This window comes from Equus quagga, chromosome 11 (assembly GCF_021613505.1).
Source record: "Equus quagga isolate Etosha38 chromosome 11, UCLA_HA_Equagga_1.0, whole genome shotgun sequence".
NCBI lineage: Eukaryota > Metazoa > Chordata > Mammalia > Perissodactyla > Equidae > Equus > Equus quagga.
The window spans coordinates 67,617,182-67,639,929 of record NC_060277.1 but is presented as its reverse complement, the minus strand read 5'-3'; the positions used below and the strand labels follow the sequence as shown (position 1 = coordinate 67,639,929).

At 36.8% G+C, this 22,748-nt stretch overlaps 1 protein-coding gene across 2 annotated transcripts in view; it reads right to left on the bottom strand.

The window, feature by feature from the left end:
* RABEP1 (rabaptin, RAB GTPase binding effector protein 1) overlaps positions 1 to 22,748 on the bottom strand; it is a 103,924-nt gene that overhangs the window by 27,805 nt on the left and 53,371 nt on the right. For both annotated transcript variants that reach the window (XM_046676879.1, XM_046676880.1), the window contains 6 exons: positions 20,498 to 20,701; positions 18,548 to 18,708; positions 15,595 to 15,714; positions 8,718 to 8,853; positions 4,699 to 4,877; positions 2,210 to 2,341 (listed from right to left, as the gene is read on the bottom strand). In XM_046676879.1, coding sequence (XP_046532835.1) covers positions 2,210 to 2,341; positions 4,699 to 4,877; positions 8,718 to 8,853; positions 15,595 to 15,714; positions 18,548 to 18,708; positions 20,498 to 20,701 — 932 coding nt within the window. The remainder of the gene's footprint in view (positions 1 to 2,209; positions 2,342 to 4,698; positions 4,878 to 8,717; positions 8,854 to 15,594; positions 15,715 to 18,547; positions 18,709 to 20,497; positions 20,702 to 22,748) is intronic.

The window sequence follows — 22,748 nt, the reverse complement described above, 5'->3', positions numbered from 1 at the left end:
GTCATCACTTAGCCACCTCTATAAACTAAAATCTAAGCATAAATCAATTAGTCAGGGATTAAAGAATTATGGTATATTTACATGCTGAAATACTGTCAGTCGTTAAACATCATTTTGGGGGAAAACATTTACTGATGTGCCAAAACATTTAAAGACAGATTTAAATAGGGAAAAAATGTATATAAAACATTACATAGAGTTGCAATCTGGTTTATGTTTAAAAAGTGCAAATACAAACAGATGTTAACTTTGGAAACAAAAAAAGAAAAAGGGAAAGGAGAGGTACATACCAAAATGTTAGTGGTGGTTAGTAGAATTACCTACCAGTTATTTTTATTTTGCATGACCTTCCTGTACTTTCCATAATAAACATATATTACCTTTGTCATGAGAAAAGCATATTCTAAGCATTAGTTTAAAGAAGATACGAGGTCTTAAAAATTTTAAATGTTTTTAGCAATAAATCTAAGTCTCCAAAGCACTGCATATCAACTTTAAACCAAAAGCTAAAGTAAATTGTCATGACTCTCAACACAAAACAAAGATACTCAATATTCAAACTGCAAAATAGCAGATCTGAAAGTCCAAAAGATATTTCAAATGCCAGGAAATAATGTTATGCACAACATATCGTACAGATCTGTTAGAAAGAATCAAAAATAAGAAAACCACTTCATTGTAAATCACAACAAATCTCCCCTTCTTATTTTCCTGCTAAAGTATTTTTTGAAAAGTCTGAAACTTTTTCAAACATTCCTGGACACAGGACCGCATGACACAGAAACCACATAATATTTGGCAGTACCCAAAAACTGAAACATTCCCCTGGGAGCCTAACTATTAAAAAAAATGCACAGCAGAGTCAGGCCAAGTGGTCCTCAGCGTACGATCCAAAACAAAGAATGCAGAAAAACAATTACATCATACTTTTCAGTGTCCGCTAGATTTTCTAAAACGTCTTTTTAATGTCAAACAATCCATAAAAATGAAAATATAAGCCACCAGGGAGTAAGATTATACATGACTCAGAATAAATCTGCAAACTAACCAGAAACATGATGCCTTTGAAAGAGAGAGAAGATCCTCATCCAACTGAACTGAAACTGGTTCACCAGCTGGGAGAGGATGTAGGGGTTGGGGAGTGAGTATGAAATTCTAAACAGCAGGGACAATAAACACACATGAGTAAGCAGAAAGTTCTGGCCATGATGAAGAGGAGAGGATGGTAAGGCTGGAAGGGTCATTCAAGTATGAAGGCCCTGGTATGCCAAGCTGGGGACATTTATCCTAAAGGCATTAAGAGAAGCATTTCCCTCATTGAAGAGGAGATATCAACATGAATCTTGAAGGATGACTAGAAGGATTTCAATACTCAGAAAGGCAGAGGGAGGTAAGCATTCCAGGAAAAGGAACCAACATGTAAGGTGGGCAGTGCAGCACAACAACACAACCAATGTGGCTAAAACGGGGTGCATATTATGCAGGGCCTCGAAGGTCTGAGCAAGGAATTGTACTTAATTATGTAGGTAATGGGAGTCAGCGGTGGTTTTTGAGTAGAGGAGTGACCTGACTGCAGCTGCACTTAAGAAAAACCAATCTAACACTAACGCTGAGAGTACCGTGGAGCGGGACAGGCTGAAGACAGGACAGCTAATGAGGAGGTTGCCACACTGGATGAGAGGTGATGAGGCCATGGGAACACCACCTCATACTTTCCACCTCCAGGTCTCTCTATCCATTCCCAATGCCTGAAATGTCCTGCCCTACACCATCACAATCTGCCCAGTCTCACCCACTGTTCTTAGGGCTTAAAACCTAATACTAGTTATTACTCACATACATGCTATAGGAGTTAAGTGTTTCAACACTTTAGATAATCTCTTTTAAACCAAAAGCTCAAAATATTAGCAATATTTATTATTCATATTAAAAAATTTTGTAGATATTACAGATTTCTTCTAATGTTTCAATTCTGGAATCACTGGAAAAAAGAATACTAATTATTTCAGAGACTGTGAGAGAAATCACCTGTTTCAAACAGTACTACCTACAATACCAGAAAAACAACTGAAGTAAATACTATGATTTTATCTAATTTTCAGGTAGTAACTATGCACTTCCCATATGAACAATCTAAGTGATTCATGTATGAGAAGCAAAAAATGGTAACATCATGTATATGATGATTTTAATTATAGATTCACTATACCTCTTCATTTGATAACTGGGCTGAAGATTCTTCATGAGTTAAAGCACACACTACAGGTATTTTTACTTCTTCTTCAACATCTGTTTTTTTGTGATCCTTTCTCTTATTAAGTCTTTGTTGTTCATCTTCCTCCTAAAAGTTAGGAAGAAAAAATATATATATTACCCAGGTAATCTACACTTAATGATTCATATAGTTCTTTAACCACTCACAACAAATAAAAAAGAACAAAGCTTTATGATAAGAGAAAAACTGGACCCAAGTTTATTTGTTCTGTAATCCCATTTAAGGACATCTGGTCATAACAAAATGTTTTAATACTATAGGCACAAAGTATGAACCCTGGTATAAAGGAGAAACCAGAAAAGAGCTGCCAAGAAGAGCATACAATATGAAAGGCAAAACACGAGAAAGCAAACCACCCCCTCTCCTTCAAATGATCCAAGAAAGAAAACATGCATAGAACATTCCTTCAGATTACTGTAGAAAATAGGAAAAGGTTATGACCTTACACATCCATTGGAAACATGAAATACAAAGGAATGATTGAAGTTGATGTGATAACGACAACAAAGATGAATAAGATACCTTCAATGGCCCCCAAAACCATCTGGTGGGAAGGGACAAACACACCAATGATTGCAATACTATACGTTTTCTCACGATGACTGATTTCATCTGAAAAGGGCCCCAAAGAAGGTAAGACCTCAGGTGGATCTTGAAGGGATGAGTTTGCCAACTGCATGAGGGAAGACAAGCAAGGGCTCTAGGGAGAAAGGACGCACAGCACGTACAAAGGCGCAGGGGCACAGAAGAGCAGGCAGGTAGGGGAACACCGAAGGATCTGATGTGACTGAAGAGAGGGGCAGATACATGAGAAGTGAGGGATATGGAAAGGAGTGGTGATTAAGTGCTTAGACTCTGCAATAGAGATTGGCTCAAACCTCAGATCTGCCATTAGCCCCCATCGCATTTGGAAAGTTTTGTTGTGTTTGTTTGTTTGTTTTTAGAACTACATGAAATTATGCTTTCTATCTAAAGCCTCAGCACAATGCTGGCACACAGTAAAAGCTCAATAAATGTTAATTAAGGTCTTAAATGACCAGTTTAGGAGTTTACACTGTTTCAATGGGCAGCAAGAGGGGCATGAATAGATCTGTACTTTAGAATCTAAATATTTAAGTTGACTGTGTCTATACACAAGATGAATGAGTCAGAATTAAGAGACAGAAAAGAAATTTAAGAGGGAAGAAACTTCTGAAAAACAAAATCCAACTTAAGTCATACAAGGTAATTTAAAATATTTCTCTTTTTTCCCCAAGATTTTATTTTTCCTTTTTCTCCCCAAAGCCCTCCGGTACATAGTTGTATATTTTTAGTTGTGGGTCCTTCTAGTTGTGGCATGTGGGATGCTGCCTCAGCGTGGCTTGATGAGCAGTACCATGTCTGTGCCCAGGAGCCAAAACTGGCAAAACCCCAGGCCGCCGAAGTGGAGCACACAAACCTAACCACTTGGCCGCAGGGCCGGCACCCTAAAATATTTCTTATAATACCGAGAAAAACTTCAACATAGCTGTCCTAGGGAAATATTTGTAAATACAAGTAGTATAGGATATTAGCTGCAACACTGTTTGAAATGACCAAAAAAAAAAAAAAAGGAAATCACCTAGATGCCCATTTAATTAAGTCAATTATAGCACATCCATGTTACCAGTTAATGAGACAGATCTCTGACATGAAAATATATCTAAGATAATGCTTATGAGAAAAATAAGTTATAGAATAAATACTTATACTATGATAGCGGTTGTATAGAAAAGAAAACTAAATATACACTTATAAACACACACAAATAGTCTGAAAGACTATCTTCCAAACTGATTACTTCTGATTACAATAAGTGGTTATTTCTGTGAAGGGAGGTATGGGAGATACCAAGGGAGATTTTCACTTACATTTATTATCTCACTTTGTATTTAAAACAAAATATTTTTAACATGAGGATGTATTTATGCATAACTCATGTAATTTAAGTAATTTTTTAAAAAACATAAGGAGAAAATAGGATCTTGGGTATAGAGCAAGCTGGACACCTGCCTTTTCATATCGCTCAGCCTCTCCATTCCCACTCCAAGGCTCTGAGAGCAATGTCTTGGAAGACCTGGCCCGGATTCACACAATTCAGGAGCCCTAGGAGAACTGGACAGAACTGCAGAGAAAGATTTTCTCCGAAATATGTACTATTCATTCTCTCAAGAGGATCATTTCTACACGAGTTTTTTTCCCCCCAGACAAGGTCATTTCTAAAGTTGAAAAAAAATTCCTCAAATGCAGCTATTATGTTTTTTGAAATGGCATACATCACCTTGTTTCAGACTTAAGTCAATCTCTAATAGACATAAAGTAACGCAATCACATGTGGGGGCGGGGGCAGGGAAGGGTGGTGTATTATTAACAAAGCAAGCAAGTCCCACAAAACTGCTATTCACCTGATCTTTCCTCTTCAGTTCTTCAACTTGTCGGAGCTGTTCTGAAGTTAGCACAATCTCCATTCGCTGCATGTCCCTCATCAGCAAACGCTGAGACTCCAGAAACTGGTCATTGGCCTTCTGCCATGTGTGTTTTAACTGGTTGTGTTGTTGTCGCTCTTGCTCCAAGAGATGGCAAACTGTTTAGGAATTGCCCAATCAAAAAGATTGAATTTTAACTGTACGCAATCTCTTTAACACAGGGCTACTAGACCGGGTTTAGCTAATGGTCCATTCTGTCTGGGATTCTGCCTCTGACAAGAACCAAGGGGCAACCTGTCATAGACATGGCAGCTGTCCCCACACCATCTCTCTAAGCAGAGTCTCCCAAAGTGTGCTCCTAGGAACAGGAACATGTCAAAAAAAGGTTTCTGTGTTCAGTAAGTTTTAGAAACCCCAGGTTAAATAAACTTTTTTTTTTAGATTGGCATCTGAGCTAACATCTGTTGCCAATTTTTTTTTCCCTGTCTTCTTCCTCTCCCCAAAGACCCCCAGAACACACTTGCATATTGTAATTGTGAGTGCCTCTGGCTGTGCTATGTGGGATGCCATCTCAGCATGGCTTGATGAGCGGTGCCATGTCCGCACCCAGGATCCGAACCGGTGGAACCCCAGGCCGCCAAAGCGGAGTGCACGATCCTAACCACTCAGCCAAGGGGCCGGCCCCTAAATAAACTTTTAAAGACTTCTTTACTGCAGGACATTGGGCTCAGGGTCTTACGGATATCTATGTTCTCTTGGAAGATGATATAGGGTACAGTATTTCCCAAATTTTATTTGCCAAAAAATCCTTTCAATAGGGCCACTCACATAATATCACATGTTCTAGGGAATACACTGGGAAATGTTGCTCTAAAGGGCAAAGGTACAGCAACCAGTCCTAATTGTCTTTAATACACTGATAAATCTGTTGTCCAGGAATCCTTCTTAGCTCATTTAGTTTTGACCTCTCAGGATAAGTCCAAGAATTTTTGTAAATGCTTATATTGTTGATACTCATCAGATCAGCCATCTTTTGCCAAAAGAAATAGGCAGCAGCATCTATCTGCCCATGTACCCAGCCACTAGGGACAGAATCCTGAGAAACTCATACTGCTGACTTTTCCTCACCCCAACACATTCGACTGTGACAGAGCCTACTAATTCTGCCTCCTGTACAGTACGACTCAGCCATCTTCCGCCTTAGATCAGCCCTGCGACCTAGACAACTACAACGGGAGTCCCTCTGTTATTTTTCCTGCTAACAGACCTGCCCTCTCTACTCTACCCTCCACACTGCTGTTAAACATTCTAAAATGCATAATTAATATTATCACTCTCAAATTTAAAGCCCTTCAGAGGAGCCAGACACAAAAGGCCAATATTGTGTGATCCCATTTATACGGAAGTCCAGAATAAGCAAATCTAGAGAGACAGAAAGTAGATCAGTGGTTGAAGAGGAGAGCATAGGGAATGACTGGTAATAGGTACAGAATTTCCTTTTGGAGTAATGAAAATGTTCTGGAATTAGACAGTGATGATGATGTACAACTTTGTGAATACATTAAAAACCACTGAATTGTACACTTTGTAAGAGTAAACTTCACGGCATGGGAATTACGTCTCAATAAAGCTGCTATTTAAGAAAAAATTTTAAAAACCCTTTAGGGTCTCCTTACTATCCATATGGTAAAGTACAAAATGCTTAGCATACGGTCTCCATGATGTGGCCCATGTCTACCTCTCCCATCTCATATTTTGCCCCAGTGCCTCTTGCATCCTAATTTTGCTGAACCACATCTCTTAACACTTCCTTACCTTGTTGCACCACATACAAATGGCCTTAAATGTCATGCTCATCTCTCACTACCTGACAAATACCTATCTTTCAAAACTCCACTTAAGAATAATTTCTTTCAAGAAGCTTGTTTGCGGCACTGCTGCCTTTAACACACTTCTAAGCCTAACATCTACGATATGCAACTCTATTAAGTTGGTTGCATATCTAATTCCCCCAATTTAGGCTGTAAGTTACAATGCTGCTCAATGTTTATCTGTCTTCTTTTCATTTAAATACTATTTTTTTAGTGTGAATGTTTCAGTATGGAAATTACTCTACCCCCTTACTCTTTGTTTTTTGTGTGTGCGAGGAAGGTGGGCCCTGAGCTAACATCTGTTGCCAATCCTCCTCTTTTTGCTCGAGAAAGACTGTCGCTGAGCTAACATCTACACCAATCTTCCTCCACTTTATGTGGGATCCCCCACAGCATGGCTTGACAAGCGGTGCTAGGTCCGCACCCAGGATCTAAACCTGTGAACCCCAGGCTGCCAAAGTGGAGCATGCAAACCTAACAACTACGCCAGGGGGCCAGCCCCTTCCCTTTACCCATTTTAATGAACCTTCTCAGATACTTTACCAGACATAACTATTTCTGGAAAGGTTGGGGCACATACTTTAAACAAACTCCTATTTCTTTTGGATACCCTTTCAGAGTTTGGGTGTCTTTTTGGCTATAACAGCACATTTGAAAAGTGTTTCCTGAAAGCCTAAGACCTGGTCAAACTTTGGGTTATTTTCCTAATGTTTTATGAAATAATTCTATAGGCTTATAAAATTTCCGCTTTCCACTATTTGGGGAAGAAACCAACTCATATGCAACCTAAATTATTTATGAAAGAGCTATATCTTCCACAGCATTTGAAATTCTTAAGTATTCATTATAGGACCCTATCACCACAGTCCTAAACCTGCTTATTAAAATATGTCACTAGAATAACCCACAACAAGTATAAGATTTCAAGGCGTCCACGCATTTGGGTGAGGAAAAAAAAATAAGATCTTTATTTTCATTAACCTCTAACTGAAATTTATCATTTTTTTCGATTATAAAATGTATGCAACAACCACAGTTATTGTAACAATACCTATGACTTGGTCACAAACAGAAGTAACAGATATTTTCATACCCTAGTACAGCGGTTGCAGACATGTCAATATCATTTATGCACATCGCTACTTCAAAATTACAGTAATCAGACCTGCTACTAGACCTTGTTATTTAATGTGTCAATAAAGTAGCACATCTATTACTATATCATAAGTTTGTGGTTATTTATTTGGTAATTGCTTTATAATATAATTGGTTTCTCTTATAATCTTATGTATTTTATGGATTAAAAACATTATTCTGAGAGGGCTTCACAAGACTGCCAAAGAAGTCCATGACACATAAGCCTTAAGAACCTCAATATATGGGAATCACCAAAAGAATTAGACAAAAGTATATTTTTCTTTTAATGGGGTAAGGATGAGCCTTCTTCCTCTATCCTGGGAAAAGAGAGTCAATTTCTGGGGCTGGCCCCGTGGCCCAGCAGTTAAGTTCGTGCGCTCTGCTTTTGCGGCCCAGGGTTTTGCCTCTTCAGATACTGGATGCAGACCTAGCACCACTCATCAAGCCATGTTGAGGTGGTGTCCCACAGGCACAACTAGAAGGAGCTGCAACTAGAATATATGACTATGTACTGGGGAGCTTTGGGGAGGAGAAGAAAAAAAGGAGAGTCCATTTCTGCCTCACTCTCTGACCAGGCTACTTAAATCAAAAGTGTCCCTTATAAACAGGGATGTTCCTAAGGACAGCAGAATACACTATCTGCCCTCTCTGTCCCATTTTCACTTTTGCTAATCCACCTCCATCAAAATGGGTCTGGGGGCAAAAGCAGTTTATGCAGAAGTTCCCAGCCCTATTATCTTTCTGCCCAGAGCTCATGCTTTGTTATTACTGGGGTCCCGGAGGAAACAGAAGCCACTAACAATTCAAGTATCTTTAGTAGACCTCGCATCTCCAGCTTTTCATGAGAACATTCAAACCGACTACACAGCTTAAACTGAATCACTAACATCTTGGACTGGTATTTTAGGATTTGTTATTGTTCTTAATATCAATTTTATTTACAGAGTTCTCTTAGAGACTGAAATTAAAATATACAGAATATTTATTTACCTTCATGCAATTCTTTGCGCAGTTTCTCAGCATCTTCTTGTAAAACGGATTTCTGAGTATTCAAAACAGCCACGTACATCTCTAGGTCAGTCCTACAAGATTTCTCAGCTTCCAGATAATGATTCAATTCTTTAACCTGAAACAAGAGGCAATTGTATTAAACTAAAATTCACACCAGTTTCTATCTTAGGCATAATGGTAAGTTCTGGATGTGCCTTGAAAAAAATTTTTATTTCTATTTACATAAATTTAAATTTACAAAAAAATTAACATTTATAATTTTTAATTACAAAACAAATACCTACTTACCATGGAAAACTGGGGAAATAATTAATAGTTGACATTATCTATAATCTTATCACCAGCATAAATATACAATTGAGATTATACATAACAGTTTTGAACATTGTTCTTCAAAAAGGTAGTTCAGATTTGTATTCCCAGAGCAACACATACATGTGCTCACTTTATCACATACTCAGTAACACCAGGTGGTGGTGGTGGTGGTGGGTTTTTTAAACAGTAGTTACTTTCTAAACATAAAAATGATACCACACTCTGGTAAATTTGTTTTTCTTTGATTTCTAGAGGGGTAATTCTAAATGCCTTAAATTTATAAAGAAGAGACCTTGTCACAGACATATATTCATGGAAGGAAAAAAGAGGAAGTCATGGTGGAAAAAATAATTGGTCTCATACTGTAATGAACGCAAACTTGAAGACAAGTGCAGAATACTTTTTTAAATCACATCTTTTATTTTTTTTTATTTTTTGCATGTGTGAGGAAATTTGGCCCTGAGCTAACATCTGTTGCCAATCTTCCTCTTTTTGTTTGAAGAAGATTGTTGCTGAGGTAACATTTGTGCCAAATTTCCTCTACTTTATGTGGGATGCCACCACAGCACAGCTTGACAAGATGACAGGTTCAAGCCCGGGATCCAAACCTGTGAATCCCGGGCGACCACAGCGGCGGAGCACACAAACTTAACCACTATGCCACCGGGCTGGCTGCCAAAATCACATCTTTTACAAAACTGCTTTATTTCTGTTGAACAATTAACTACAATATTCAAACATTAACAATATAGTCTAATATCTGAAATAGTTATAACCAAAATAAAATGCAATCTTGCCCCAAAAGTGATTACAGAATCACTTGTTTTACCCTATCTTACAAATTATCCATCCTAAATTTTGGCCATATAGCTAACTTTCAACTTTCTCAAATAACTGTATCTAATTTCACTTTCAAGGTCATTTTCATGTCTTTTATGTTCTCATTTCTTCACACACAAAACAGATGGCTGATCTGTTTTCAATTATCTTTACTCCTAGACCATTTAATACAATACAGTGGTAGAGGTCACAGACTAAAATGATTATTTAAGCTGCTATCTGATGTTTCACTAGAGGTTGTCAGCCAACCAGAAAGATACTAACAAAGCACAACAAAGTGCTGACTGCTGTGAGGCATTTCCCTGTCACATAGAGAGGGTGATAATTCAGTTGATGGTAAAAGAGTCAATATGGCAGATATAAACTGGTGGTATATAACTACTAATTCTATCAGCTATTAGTTCTTGGAATAAATATTTGACTCAATTTATAATCAATGAATTTCTAACATTTGAAAGCTACTGAGCAGAACTCTGGGAAGATGATGGCAGTGGTGGCAGAGTAATGTGAATTTCCTTGAATTCCATATGCCCTAACAACAGAGCTACTAAAATAACAAAACCAAAAACACACAGACATCTACAAAAAAAAACAAGTGATAAAAAGAGGATGAGGACAAACTACTGACATCTACATATATGGACTTACATGGTATCGGCATCCATGCAGGGGAAAGTAAAAGGAAGCAACAAGGGCCCCAAGAACTCCAAAATAGTCAACTGGAGCTCCAATCTGACAACAGTAGCTGAAACTGGGAAGAGTTTCACAGACTCTGACAGTGGGTGAATGCAATAAATTTGTACTGTAAGACTTAAATCCCATTAGAGTAAAAATGGTATTATATTTTCACTTATATTTCCCTAATTTCTAGTGACGTTGAATATCTTTTCACATTCCTTGACTATTCTGGTTTCCTCTTTTGTGAATTGCTTGTTCATTTCTTATTTCTCTATTGGGTCATTTGGCACTTACACACTTGGCAATTTTTATTAATTTTGGATACTGATTTTTTGTGAAGTATAAGAAGTATAGATATCTTCTAACAGTTTATAGCTTCTCTTTTCACTTTTTGTGTTAACTTTTAATAAGGAAGTTTTATATTCTAATGTTGGCAAATTTTTCAATCTTTTCTTTCACAGTCAATATTTTTGTCTTATTTAAGAAATGTTTTTGTACTCCAAATAACATTTTTTTTTAAAGGTTTTATTTTTTTCCTTTTTCTCCCCAAAGCCCCCCAGTACATAGTTGTATATTCTTCGTTGTGGGTCCTTCTAGTTGTGGCATGTGGGACGCTGCCTCAGCGTGGTCTGATGAGCAGTGCCATGTCCACGCCCAGGATTCGAACCAACAAAACACTGGGCCGCCTGCAGTGGAGCACGTGAACTTAACCACTCGACCATGGGGCCAGCCCCCTAACACTGTCTTTTTTTAACATCTAAAAGTTTTAAAGATTTACTTTTCATTCTTAGCTTTCTAATTAATTGAAGTTAACTTTTGTAAAGTATGAGGTAGAAAGCTAATTTCACTTTATTCTATATTTATAACTAATTATTTTAAAAGTCTATCTTTTAAAAATCCATTCTTTTCCCACTGATTTGTAATGCCATCCGTCATTTATCAAATTTCCATATACATATGGGTCTATTTCTGGGCTCTCTATTCTGTTTCACTGGTCCACTTGTTTATCCCTAAACCAATAACAATCTTGATTACAGCAGCTTTATTCTAAGTCTTAATGTCTGGTAGGCAGGGTGAGTCTCCTCACCTGGCCTTCTTCAAAATTTTGCTGGGTATATTTCTGATCCTTTGCATGTATGAATTCTAGGATCTACGAATCAAGTTCCTTATTGAACTGCTGGACTTTGAGTGGAATTTTAAATTTATAAATGAATTTGGGGATATACTGCATGCTGCTTTATAATATATTATCTTTTCATTCAAGAACACACATGCATTCAGATCTTCAATTTTAATGTATTCCATAAAGATCTTGCCCTTTTTTGATTAGATATATTATCAGGTAACTTATATAGTTTTGTGGGGTTTTTTGCTATTGAGAATGGGATCTTCCCCCCCATTATATTCTTTAATTGGATATTACTGGGGTATAGCACACTACTATCAGGGCCAGCCCAGTGGCACAATGGTTAAGTTCGCACACTCCACTTTAGCAGCCAGGGGATCGTGAGTTCGGATCCCGGGTGCAGACCAACACACATCTTATCAAGCCATGCTGTGGCAGGCATCCCACATATAAAACAGAGGAAGATGAGCACAGATGTTAACTCAGGGCCAATCTTCCTCAGTAAAAAGAAAAGGATTGGTGGCAGATGTTAGCTCAGGGCTCATCTTCCTCAAATAAAAAGAAACACTACTATTTTTGTACGTTAATCTTGTTGGAACAACTTTCCTGAACTCTTATCAGGTCTAATAATCTATATATTCTCTTGCTTTTCTATATAGACAAGCAAATCAGTTTCACGGCTTTCTTTCCAGTTCTTATGCCTCATTTCTTTTCTTTTCCTTTTTTTTTTTTTTTTTTTTGGTGAGGAATATTGGCCCTTAGCTAACATCTGTTGCCAATCCTTCTCTTTTTGCTTGAGGAAGATTGTCGCTAACATCTGTGCCAGTCTTCCTCTATTGTGTATGTGGGACACTGCCACAGCATGGCTTGACGAGTGGTATGTAGGTCCAGGCCCAGGATCCGAACCCACAAACCCTGGGCCACTGAAGTGGAGCATGTGAACTTAACCACTCTGCTACCAGACCGGCCCCATGCCTCATTTCTTTATCTCATGTTGCTACATTGTCTAGGGCCACAAAAACAACCTGAACAAAATGTTTGAACGGAGCTCTCCTCATACTGTTCCTGTCATTAATAGTAAGGCTGCAAAACATTCATCATTAATTATGATGCTTGCCGAAGGTTAAATAGCCCTTTATTAAGTTATTGGGTGTTTAAATTTATTAAATGCCTTTTTGAATCTAAGATGAATATATTGCTCTTCTCCTACAATTTTTTTATGTGGTATATAACAATAACAGGTTTTCTGGTGATCTACCATCTTTAAATTCCTGGGAATATACCCTATTTGGTCATGATCTTTTTTTTTTTTCCTTTAAAAACTATACTGTTGAAAATTTTTGTTTCTGTATTCCTAAATGAGACAGATCTCTATATATTTTTCTTATACTACCTTACTCTGTGTATGTTTGTAATGTAGTTATACAGGTCTCATAAAATGAGTTGGAGAGCTTTCCCTCTTTTTCTAGTCTCTAATACAGTTTGGGAAATATTAGGATTATCTCTTTCCAGAAGGTTTGGAAAAAACTGCCTGGAAAACCCACTGAGTCCACTGTCTTTTGGAAGAGAGGGGACAGAAAGATTTTGACTATAAATTCACTTTCTTTAATACTTATTGACTACTTTAGTTTTCCTATTTTATCTTGAGATGATCTTGGCTAATTATCTTTTATTAGAAATTTTTTCATTTCATCAAATTTATTTCATTTCAAATCTATTGGTGTGACATCTTTTGCTTTTCTATTTCACCAATTTCTGCTCTTACCTGTATTATTTCTTCCATTCATATTGTTTGTACTATTGTTCTTTTCTTAGATTGAGTAAAATATTAAATCAATCTAAATATTTTACAATTCCTTTTTCCATATGAATTCATTTTTTTCACTTCCAGACATTTTATTTTAGCTATCATTTTTTTTTAAACACTATTTAAATCATTTTTTTTTTAAAGATTTTATTTTTTCCTTTTTCTCCCCAAAGCCCCCCGGTACATAGTTGTGTATTCTTCGTTGTGGGTTCTTCTAGTTGTGGCATGTGGGACGCTGCCTCAGCGTGGTCTGACGAGCAGTGCCATGTCCGTGCCCAGGATTCGAACCAACGAAACACTGGGCCGCCTGCAGCAGAGCACGCGAACTTAACCACTCGGCCACGGGGCCAGCCCCAAATCATTTTTTTTTTTTAAGATTTTTTTTTTTTTTTTTTTTTTCCTTTTTCTCCCCAAAGCCCCCAGTACATAGTTGTATATTCTTTGTTGTGGGTCCTTCTAGTTGTGGTATGTGGGATGCTGCCTCAGTGTGGTCTGATGAGCAGTGCCACGTCCGTGCCCCAGATTCGAACCAACGAAACACTGGGCCGCCTGCAGCGGAGCGCGCAAACTTAACCACTCGGCCACGGGGCCAGCCCCAAGAGTGGTTTTTTTTTTTGTTTTTTTGTTTTTTTTTGGAGGAAGATTAGCCCTCAGCTAACTACTGCCAGTCCTCCTCTTTTTGCTGAGGAAGCCTGGCTCTGAGCTAACATCCGTGTCCATCTTCCTCTAGTTTATATGTGGGACGCCTACCACAGCATGGCTGCCAAGCAGTGCCATGTCCGCACCCAGGATCCAAACCAGCGAACCCCGGGCCGCCGAGAAGCGGAACGTGCCAACTTAACCGCTGCGCCACCGGGCCGGCCCCATATTTTAGCTATCATTTTATAGTAAATAATTTAATAACCTGTGGTCAGAGACTTGGGTCTGTACATCACTTCTGTGAAATTTGTTCACACTTCCTTTGTGACCTTATGAAAAGTACAATGTACCTAAACATAATACTACTTTATTCCATGCACTATCCTAAGTGCTTTATATGTTAACTTACATAATCCTTATAATAGTCTTACAAAGCAGGTAGTACTATTATCCCCATTTTATAGATGAGAAAACCAATGCAAAGTAAGATTCAGTAATTTTCCCAAGGTCACCCAGCTAATAAATGTTGAGCTCTTAACTACCATCCTCCACTACAGTATAAAACATAGTCTCTCCTTTTTGGGTATAGGTTCTGTGTGTCTATTACATCTAAATGATCAACCAGATTGCTCAAAACTTCTGTATCCCTACTAATATTTTTTTCTGCTTGCATTATCACTTGTCAAAGGTCAGTTTAAATCTACTACTATAATTGTGAATGTGAACTTCCCCTTGTAACGGTCACTTTTTAGTTCACGTATTTCAAAGCTATGTAAACTGTATTCAAGTTCATGATTGTCATGTCTTATTGAAGGATTATTTATTAGATGCACTCCCTCTTTATCTCTATTAACTCTTTTTTCCCTAAATCCTGTTTCATATTATAATTGCTCCAGCAACCCTCCTTTGATTAGTCCGATCCTTCTTAGCAGGTGATTATCAGTTTAGATTTACAAGGACTACTGATACATTCCTGTGTTGTGCTTTTGTTTACTATCTTTTATTTTTTTCTTTCTTTCCTACTTTCTTTTAATTAATTACTTAAAATTTTGACATTCCTTTTGTATTTTCTGTCTTTATGGCCAACAAATCCAGCCATACTATAGCTACATCATCTCTAAAAGATCAATTCTGGGTCTGGCTTCAGAAAACAAAGTCAACTTTGAACAGCTTCTTTTCCTTGATAAGAAAATGAATGAGATGGAGTCTCATTCTGATAAGAAAACGAACACTAACTTTGTAACAAAGCTGCAAAAGCATCACTGTTGTGATTATTTAAAATATCCATAAGGGCGAAATCATCTCTAACATCTTTTTGCATTTGAAAGAAAGCAATATTCTTAAGATGCATAGTCTAAATTAGTTTTTACCCCCTTAGTGATTCTAATTTTGCTCGTGGCATTAGGGCAGAATCTTGGTTTTCAAGCAAATGGATTACAGTGTTTCACAACCTTTGAGGCCTCCAGCTCTTTAATCTTGTCTTCAGCCTCTGTCAGTTTATCTTTCAAAGCTGCAATTTCCTTCTCCATGGGCATCACAACAGACCGAAGTTTTTCAGCATCCTCTTGGGCCTATGGTTAAAAAGAATTAAGTGCTACAACTTACTGATTTATTGCTTTTCTCAGAAACTCTGACCCACTCGTTAAAATTAGTATAACAAATAAGTCTACCAGGCACTGCATTAGCACTCGCAAAACTGAACCACGTCTAACTTTTCAATGTTGCATTACTTTGAATATCAAGTCAGAATCACAGTTTTCCCAAATATTCCACTTAGAATTTGGGAGTACATAGGAAAATGGATTCACTATGACAAATTTGACTTTTTAAATAATTGAGAAATTGAGTTGGAAAATATTCTCTATATAAAAGGAAATACACATAATAAATACTTTTTTATAATTCTGGTTACTAAATTAATGAAACCATAATTCCTTATAAATACTGAAAAGATTATTTTTAAGCACTAGAAAATAGAACAATGTCTTTTCTAAAGTATTAGAAAATTATGTTGCTATAAAAGGCTTCCATCCACCCAGTTATTTAAAGAGTGCTTTAAATATTATTTTACTTTTGATATTTAAATAAAACAAACTCAAAGAATGACCCCCATATTGTTTTTCATCCTTCATTCTCAAAAACATGGATTAAAAGGAAACAACACCCATACTAGTAAACTAGTAAATTTTCATTATACATGAATTTTCATTACATAATTATGTATTATATATATTATATAATTATATAATTTTCATTATATATTACATATTATATATATAATTTTTATTTTCACTATATATTCAGTATACTATATATACACACATACATATGTGTGTGTGTGTGTGTGTATATATATAGACAGATATAGATATACTGAAACAAAGGCAGACTCAAAAGTTAGCTTTTTTCCTTCTGGTGAAAATAAAAATTAACCTTATTCACTCAATTTAAATGAGCTCAAGCTTATCTTAAATTGTTCATGATAGGGAAAATATCACATATGCCCAAAGTGGAAATTTTCCCTAAAAAAATCTGTCTCAGAAAAGGGAGGTTCACTTTATTTTCTGGTCCTTACAAAGTCATTTCATCATTCATTTTATTTTGAACTAAGTCCTGTTTGCAAAAGACATGCGAGCTTAAAATAACTTCAGTCAAGGCTAATTTGGGATGCTTACAGAGGTCAGCTGATACAAATCAGCAGGAAAAAAGGGGGGAAGCAAAGAAGTTAACACAGATTGAGTTATTTGTTAATGCAAAGATGACCTCACAATTCCAAGTGTTACATATCATTATAAACAAAACTTTTAGGGATAATTCGTTTTAAATGACAGAAAGGCCTTTAAAAATAATGAAAATCTGAGAAATTGTCACAGTCAAGAGGAGCCTAAAGATACATGACTAAATCTATTGTGGTGTCCTGGATGAGATCCTGGAATAGAAAAAAAGGACAGTAGGTAAAAACTAATGAAATCTGAATACAAAGAATGGACTTCAGTTAATAACAATGAATCAACATTGGCTTATTAATTGTGACAAATGAACCATACCAATGTAAGATGTTAATAACAGGGGAAACTGGGTGTAGAGTGTATGGGAACTCTGTACTATCTTCACAATTTTTCTGTAAATTAAATACTGCTCTAAAAAATAAAGTTTATTTTAAAAAATAAATTTTAAAAACAACAAAAAGTGGCAGGTTGTGGAAATCATGAATATATTAGAAGAATGAAAAAAATTATCCTCATGAGAATGTGTACTTGTGGCTTGGAATAAAATTTCCAATGACAGCATCAAGTACAAATTCATCTCAAACAACTTGAGAGAAGTGAACGCTGTCACTTTGGATAACTACGTTAGATGACTAAGCAACTCTAGTGATGATGAAGACATTGTCAGATCCTCATGATGATGCTCAATTACAATCTTTTTCTGAAATGAGAGTGGAAAAAAACTATTGCTCAAAGTTCAAGCTTTTGTTTTGGGTACTGGGTTCTCAGATGATTTTTACATTATTAAAAAACTAATTAAATAGCCTTCTAAATACATAAAAGTAGTCCTTGTATGGACAAGAATAGAACCAAAGATTATGATTAATCTGATTGAAAAGAAAAATCAAATTCTAATTATTATTTTTTATAATATGTGATTTAAGATATATGCATGTACATAAATTAATAAAGTAAATGTTTATATAATCAACCTGGCCAAAAAGCTTTTTAAATTGTCTCAATGATAAAATGTTTCACATTATATTTAGTTGCTCTGTGTTCAGGCATTTTATGGTAATATGTCCACACATAATATGCGGTACAGTCATCACACAGGAACCAGAGTATATTGAGAAAGAAGGAAAATTAACATCTGTTCTAAAGCTTTGGTTTAGAAACGATCACCAAGCAACAAGACTCATTCAACAAATATTTACTGAGTACCTATGTGCTAGACACTATTCTAGGCATTTAGGCTACACAAATAAATAAGAGTCCTGTCCTCCTGGAGCTTACCAGGAGAGAAACATAGCAAACAATAATCATAATAAATAGGTGAATTCTATATTATAAGGAAGTACATGCTACGGAAAAGGAAAAATTAGAATAGAATAAGGGCAGCCAGCAGAGCTGTGGTAGGTGGGGGAGGGAAGTGGGCAGGTTGCAATGTTAAACGGCAGGGTCAGGACAGGCAGGGTCAGGACAGGCCTCACGAGGTGAAGAAGGTGAGGGAGTTAGCCATACAAATAGCTGGGGGAAGGGCATCAAATTATCCACTACTATATTTAGGTCTGTGTCCAAATAATTTCTGTAACAGAAAACATAAACTTATGTACAACTTCTATTACCACAATAATATTAAAGCATCTTGCATATGGATTCAAATATGTCTACAGATGAATACATTCCTTCATACCTTTTTCATTTCATTTTCTAAATTTTCCTCCTCTTGACCTTCAGACAGCCTTCTCCTTAAATCAGCTATTTCCCTCTCTGCAGATTCTCGATACTGTGCCCACTGTGTTCGTTCCTGCTCCAGCCTATGGTGGAACTGGTGCTCATAGTCACGAACTGTTTCTACAAAACATCACCAAATGTTTCATGTCTAAGCATTCTGAAAAAAAATGTTTTGACACACTAAAATTTAAAAAGTACTTATGTAAAGAGTTCATGCCTAATTTCTGGAAATCTTTTAATTCACTAAAAACCCCCTAACATTTCTAGTTCTCATTATGCATAGAAAGTCTGCTAAGGGCTTTAAATCGTCATCTCTAATCTTCACATTAGATCTGTGCCATATATTATTTTACAGATGAGGAAAGCTTAGGAAAGGTTAAATACTCTGGCCAATGTTTCATACAGAAAGAAGCACAGTTAGAATTCAAAGCTAACGCCAATTCCAAAACCTATGTTCTTAGACACTATGCAACGGCTCCTAAGACAAATGTAACATGTCACTCCAATCCAACCACCTGAAAGTGTGAGAAAAGGGATATATTTCTGGAATATTTTACTGCAACTCCAGATTCTAAACTGAGACAAATTCTATAAAGTCTTTGTAAAATGGCTTTAATATAATCTTAAAACTATGTGATAAACACTGCTAGTTACCCATTAATTTCCACTCCTTCTTCTTCCTTACTAATAAAACCCGAATTTTGTTTAGGAAGTCAATGACCCAATTTAAAAACCAGATTTTCCAGTTGTCCTTGTAGTTATGGGTACTACACACCTCGATAAATTGTGAGGGGGGTATATGCTGGAGATTTCTAGCAAATTTTTGCTTTTCTGAGGCAGACTGAAGGAAGAGCAGCCATTTTTCAGCCATGAGGTGAAATGAAGTTGAAAACACATACTGAGGATGAAGGAACAGAAGGTCTGAAGAAGCCCAGGACACTGAGGACGTCATGCAAGCACAGTAACCAGCCCTAGACTACCTACCTCTGGATTTCTTCTTCTGTGAGAAAAATGAACTCCTATTTGGGCAAGCCACTATAGTCAGGATTGTTACATGGGGCTTAGAGTAATCCCTAGGTGACAGCCACAAACTCAGAAACAGGGCTAGTCTAATTGGCCTTCTTACAAAGAACACTAAGTCAAAAACGACACAACTGCGAAGATGGAAAAAAAAGTCATCACTATTTCACGCTTATAATATTAACTAAACTAATTCCAGGAACCCAAAGATTCAGGCAGCAACTTACTTCATTTGATTATAATCTTCTCAGAAATGCAGGAAGTAATAAAGCACTAGTGCCAACAGCAGATAAAGAGACGAAACTACCACTCTTCCTTTAGACCAACGGTCACAAGCTGGCAGCCCATAAAGCCTATTCTATCCCATAGGCCATTTCACCTCATCGATTGCAGTGAAGATTTCACATAAAAACCCAAATTTTTCTTAAAAATGTAAAAGACATGGCAACACTGGACTGGATGGGCAATAATTCGCTGAAACTAATAAGCGTAAATAGCAACTTTACTTTTCACCTGGGAGGTTCTGCATACTCTCTGTGTTCATAAGCTTCATTCACTGACGTTACTTGCCTGACTCCCATAAGAAAATCGATTTTGAAGCCCCGCTTTAAACCTTATCATGAACTATAGTTCTCATTTAATGCTATATCTCTGTAACATTCATTATAATTCTCCATTATTAAATTTGTTAAAGATACAGATGATTTACCCACGTACACTATTATTGGCTTCCCTTTTATGTTAAAGACAACAGTACATCTTGAAGACGGTAATATATAAAGCCACAAATGAAACTCAGGATATATTTTAAGACCCTCTGAAAATGTTCTCAATCATCAGAATCAGTTATCTTAAATCATATAACAGATCCAACTTTCTTTGTCTTTACCCTTCATGACAGCCTGAAGTGAAGCGACTTCTTCTCTCCACTGTCTTTTCACTTCGTCTATAGCTTCTTGCTTGGTATTCTCAGAGACTGTGGCAATGGCCTTAATATTTTCCATCTCTGCTTGGGCTTCCCACAGCTGTGTCCGAAGGTGTCCCAAATCATCTTGTGCAGCTTGTAACACTGCATTTTGCCTCTTCAGATCCTCTGGAAAAAAAGTAAAAGACTTTCCATCAATGAGGGCTTCACTTGCATCAGGCTGACATTCCAATGAAGAAATAAAACAGTAAACTTATAATGTTAGCATTCTAATGAAGAAATTAAGCATATGTTACAAAATGTTAACTTAGAAAATGAAATCATTGTAATAAAGGTAAGATTTATGATATGCTGGGTATCACAAATCAATTAATTATTAACTATCTAATCAGATAGTGATTAAGGCCAAAGTTTTAAAGCTAAATTTAGTCTCTTTTACTCACTGGTTAAATGAGCTTACTTAACCTCTCTGGCCTAAGTTTCCACATCTACAAAATAGGGATAAAAATATCTGCCTCAAAAAGTCATTTTAATGATAAAACAATTTATTGAAAATGCTTATTAGTACAGTACCTTGCACAAAGTAAACATTCAAGAAATAGGTAATAAAAGAAAAGAAAGCCAGAGTACATGGCAGTTACTGTATCCAAGTGTTTTAAAAGTTAGGATTAACTTCACAGTACCATCTCCTAAATATTAAGTTGATGTGGTGTGCCTACTGCATGATTTAAGCCTAGGCAGGACGTACGTCTGGCCAAACTGAGCTCCAAAAACGATGAACCTACCACCAGCATACAGGGGTGTGTTGGTCTTCCCATACCCTCACCAACAGCCACTATTTTCCATTTTTTTTAATTCTTGCCAAGATCATGGGTGGAAAATGCTGATAGCTTTAATTTATATTTCTATTAATAGAGAGATTGAACATCTTTTCATGCATTTATTAGTGACCAGTATTTCCTCTTTGGTGATATCTTTTACCTGTATTTCCAATTAATTGTTTTTCCTCTGCTTTGGAAGAGGATTTTTATATATATTGGATATTAAATCTATTTTCTCTTACAAAACTTTTCCAAGTCTGCCGCTGTCTGTCTCCTAACTTCCTTATCTCTTACCATCTAAAAGTTATGAGACATTTATGCAGAAGAACTCTTCATCTTTGCAAAGTCATCAATTTCCTTCATAGGGCACAGTAATTAAGCCAATCAGCTATAAAAACAATTTAAGATCTAACTCTACCACTGACCAGCTGTATGACTTTAAAGGAATCATAAGGCCCTCAAGCCAGGAGACCACCAACATTTTTCTGCATAAATTTCTAAGTACCTGAAAAAAATCAAAGATAATACCAACTAAAGAACTTTTAAAAGTTGTGAAGGTATTCATCATTATCAAACAATCACAGGAATTAACAATTTCACAGTCTAAGGAATGGGGGGGGGACCCAGTCATGCTAAGTAAAGTCATTTAAGAAATCTCTACTCTCTCAACATCAGTGTCACATCATTTTGTCACCATTATTAAAACATTTTGAATGACTCAGAAACTGAGTAAAGACATAAACACGTAAAACCACAAAAGAAGTGTGTTTGAGCATGTATCACCTCTTTATTCAAAGTGTTAAACTGTTTTGTAAAATGTGAAATAAAAGAAAAAGCATTCCTTTCGGAATACTTTATTCATTGCTGAGAACTACAATCTTTTTTTATTTTTTGAGGAAGATTAGCCCTGAGCTAACATCTGCTGCCAATCCTCCTCTCTTTGCTGAGGAAGACTGGCCCTGAGCTCATATCCATACCCATCTTCCTCTACTTTATATGTGGGACGCCTACCACAGCATGGCTTGCCATGTGGTGCCATGTCTGCACCCAGGATCCCAACCGGCGAACCCCGGGCCACCGTAGCAGAACGTGTGCACTTAACTGCTGTGCCACCAGGCCGGCCCCAAGAACCACCATCTTGTCAAGGCTCTAGTTCATATAGTGAACACCTCCTCATGCTAATTATCCCTGCTACTTCTGATTTATTGGGAATTATCCAGAGCTATTCACTGCCACATTGTCACTATGAAAGAAAAACACACAAATACCAAACCTGAAGAGTAATTTCTGGCATGTCTCCATACAGTCAGAAGCAGGATAGAGGGTCTAGAGGAAGACTACGTCAATTTTACTCTCGACTTCCTTTATATATATTTACGTGTGTTAGATAAAAT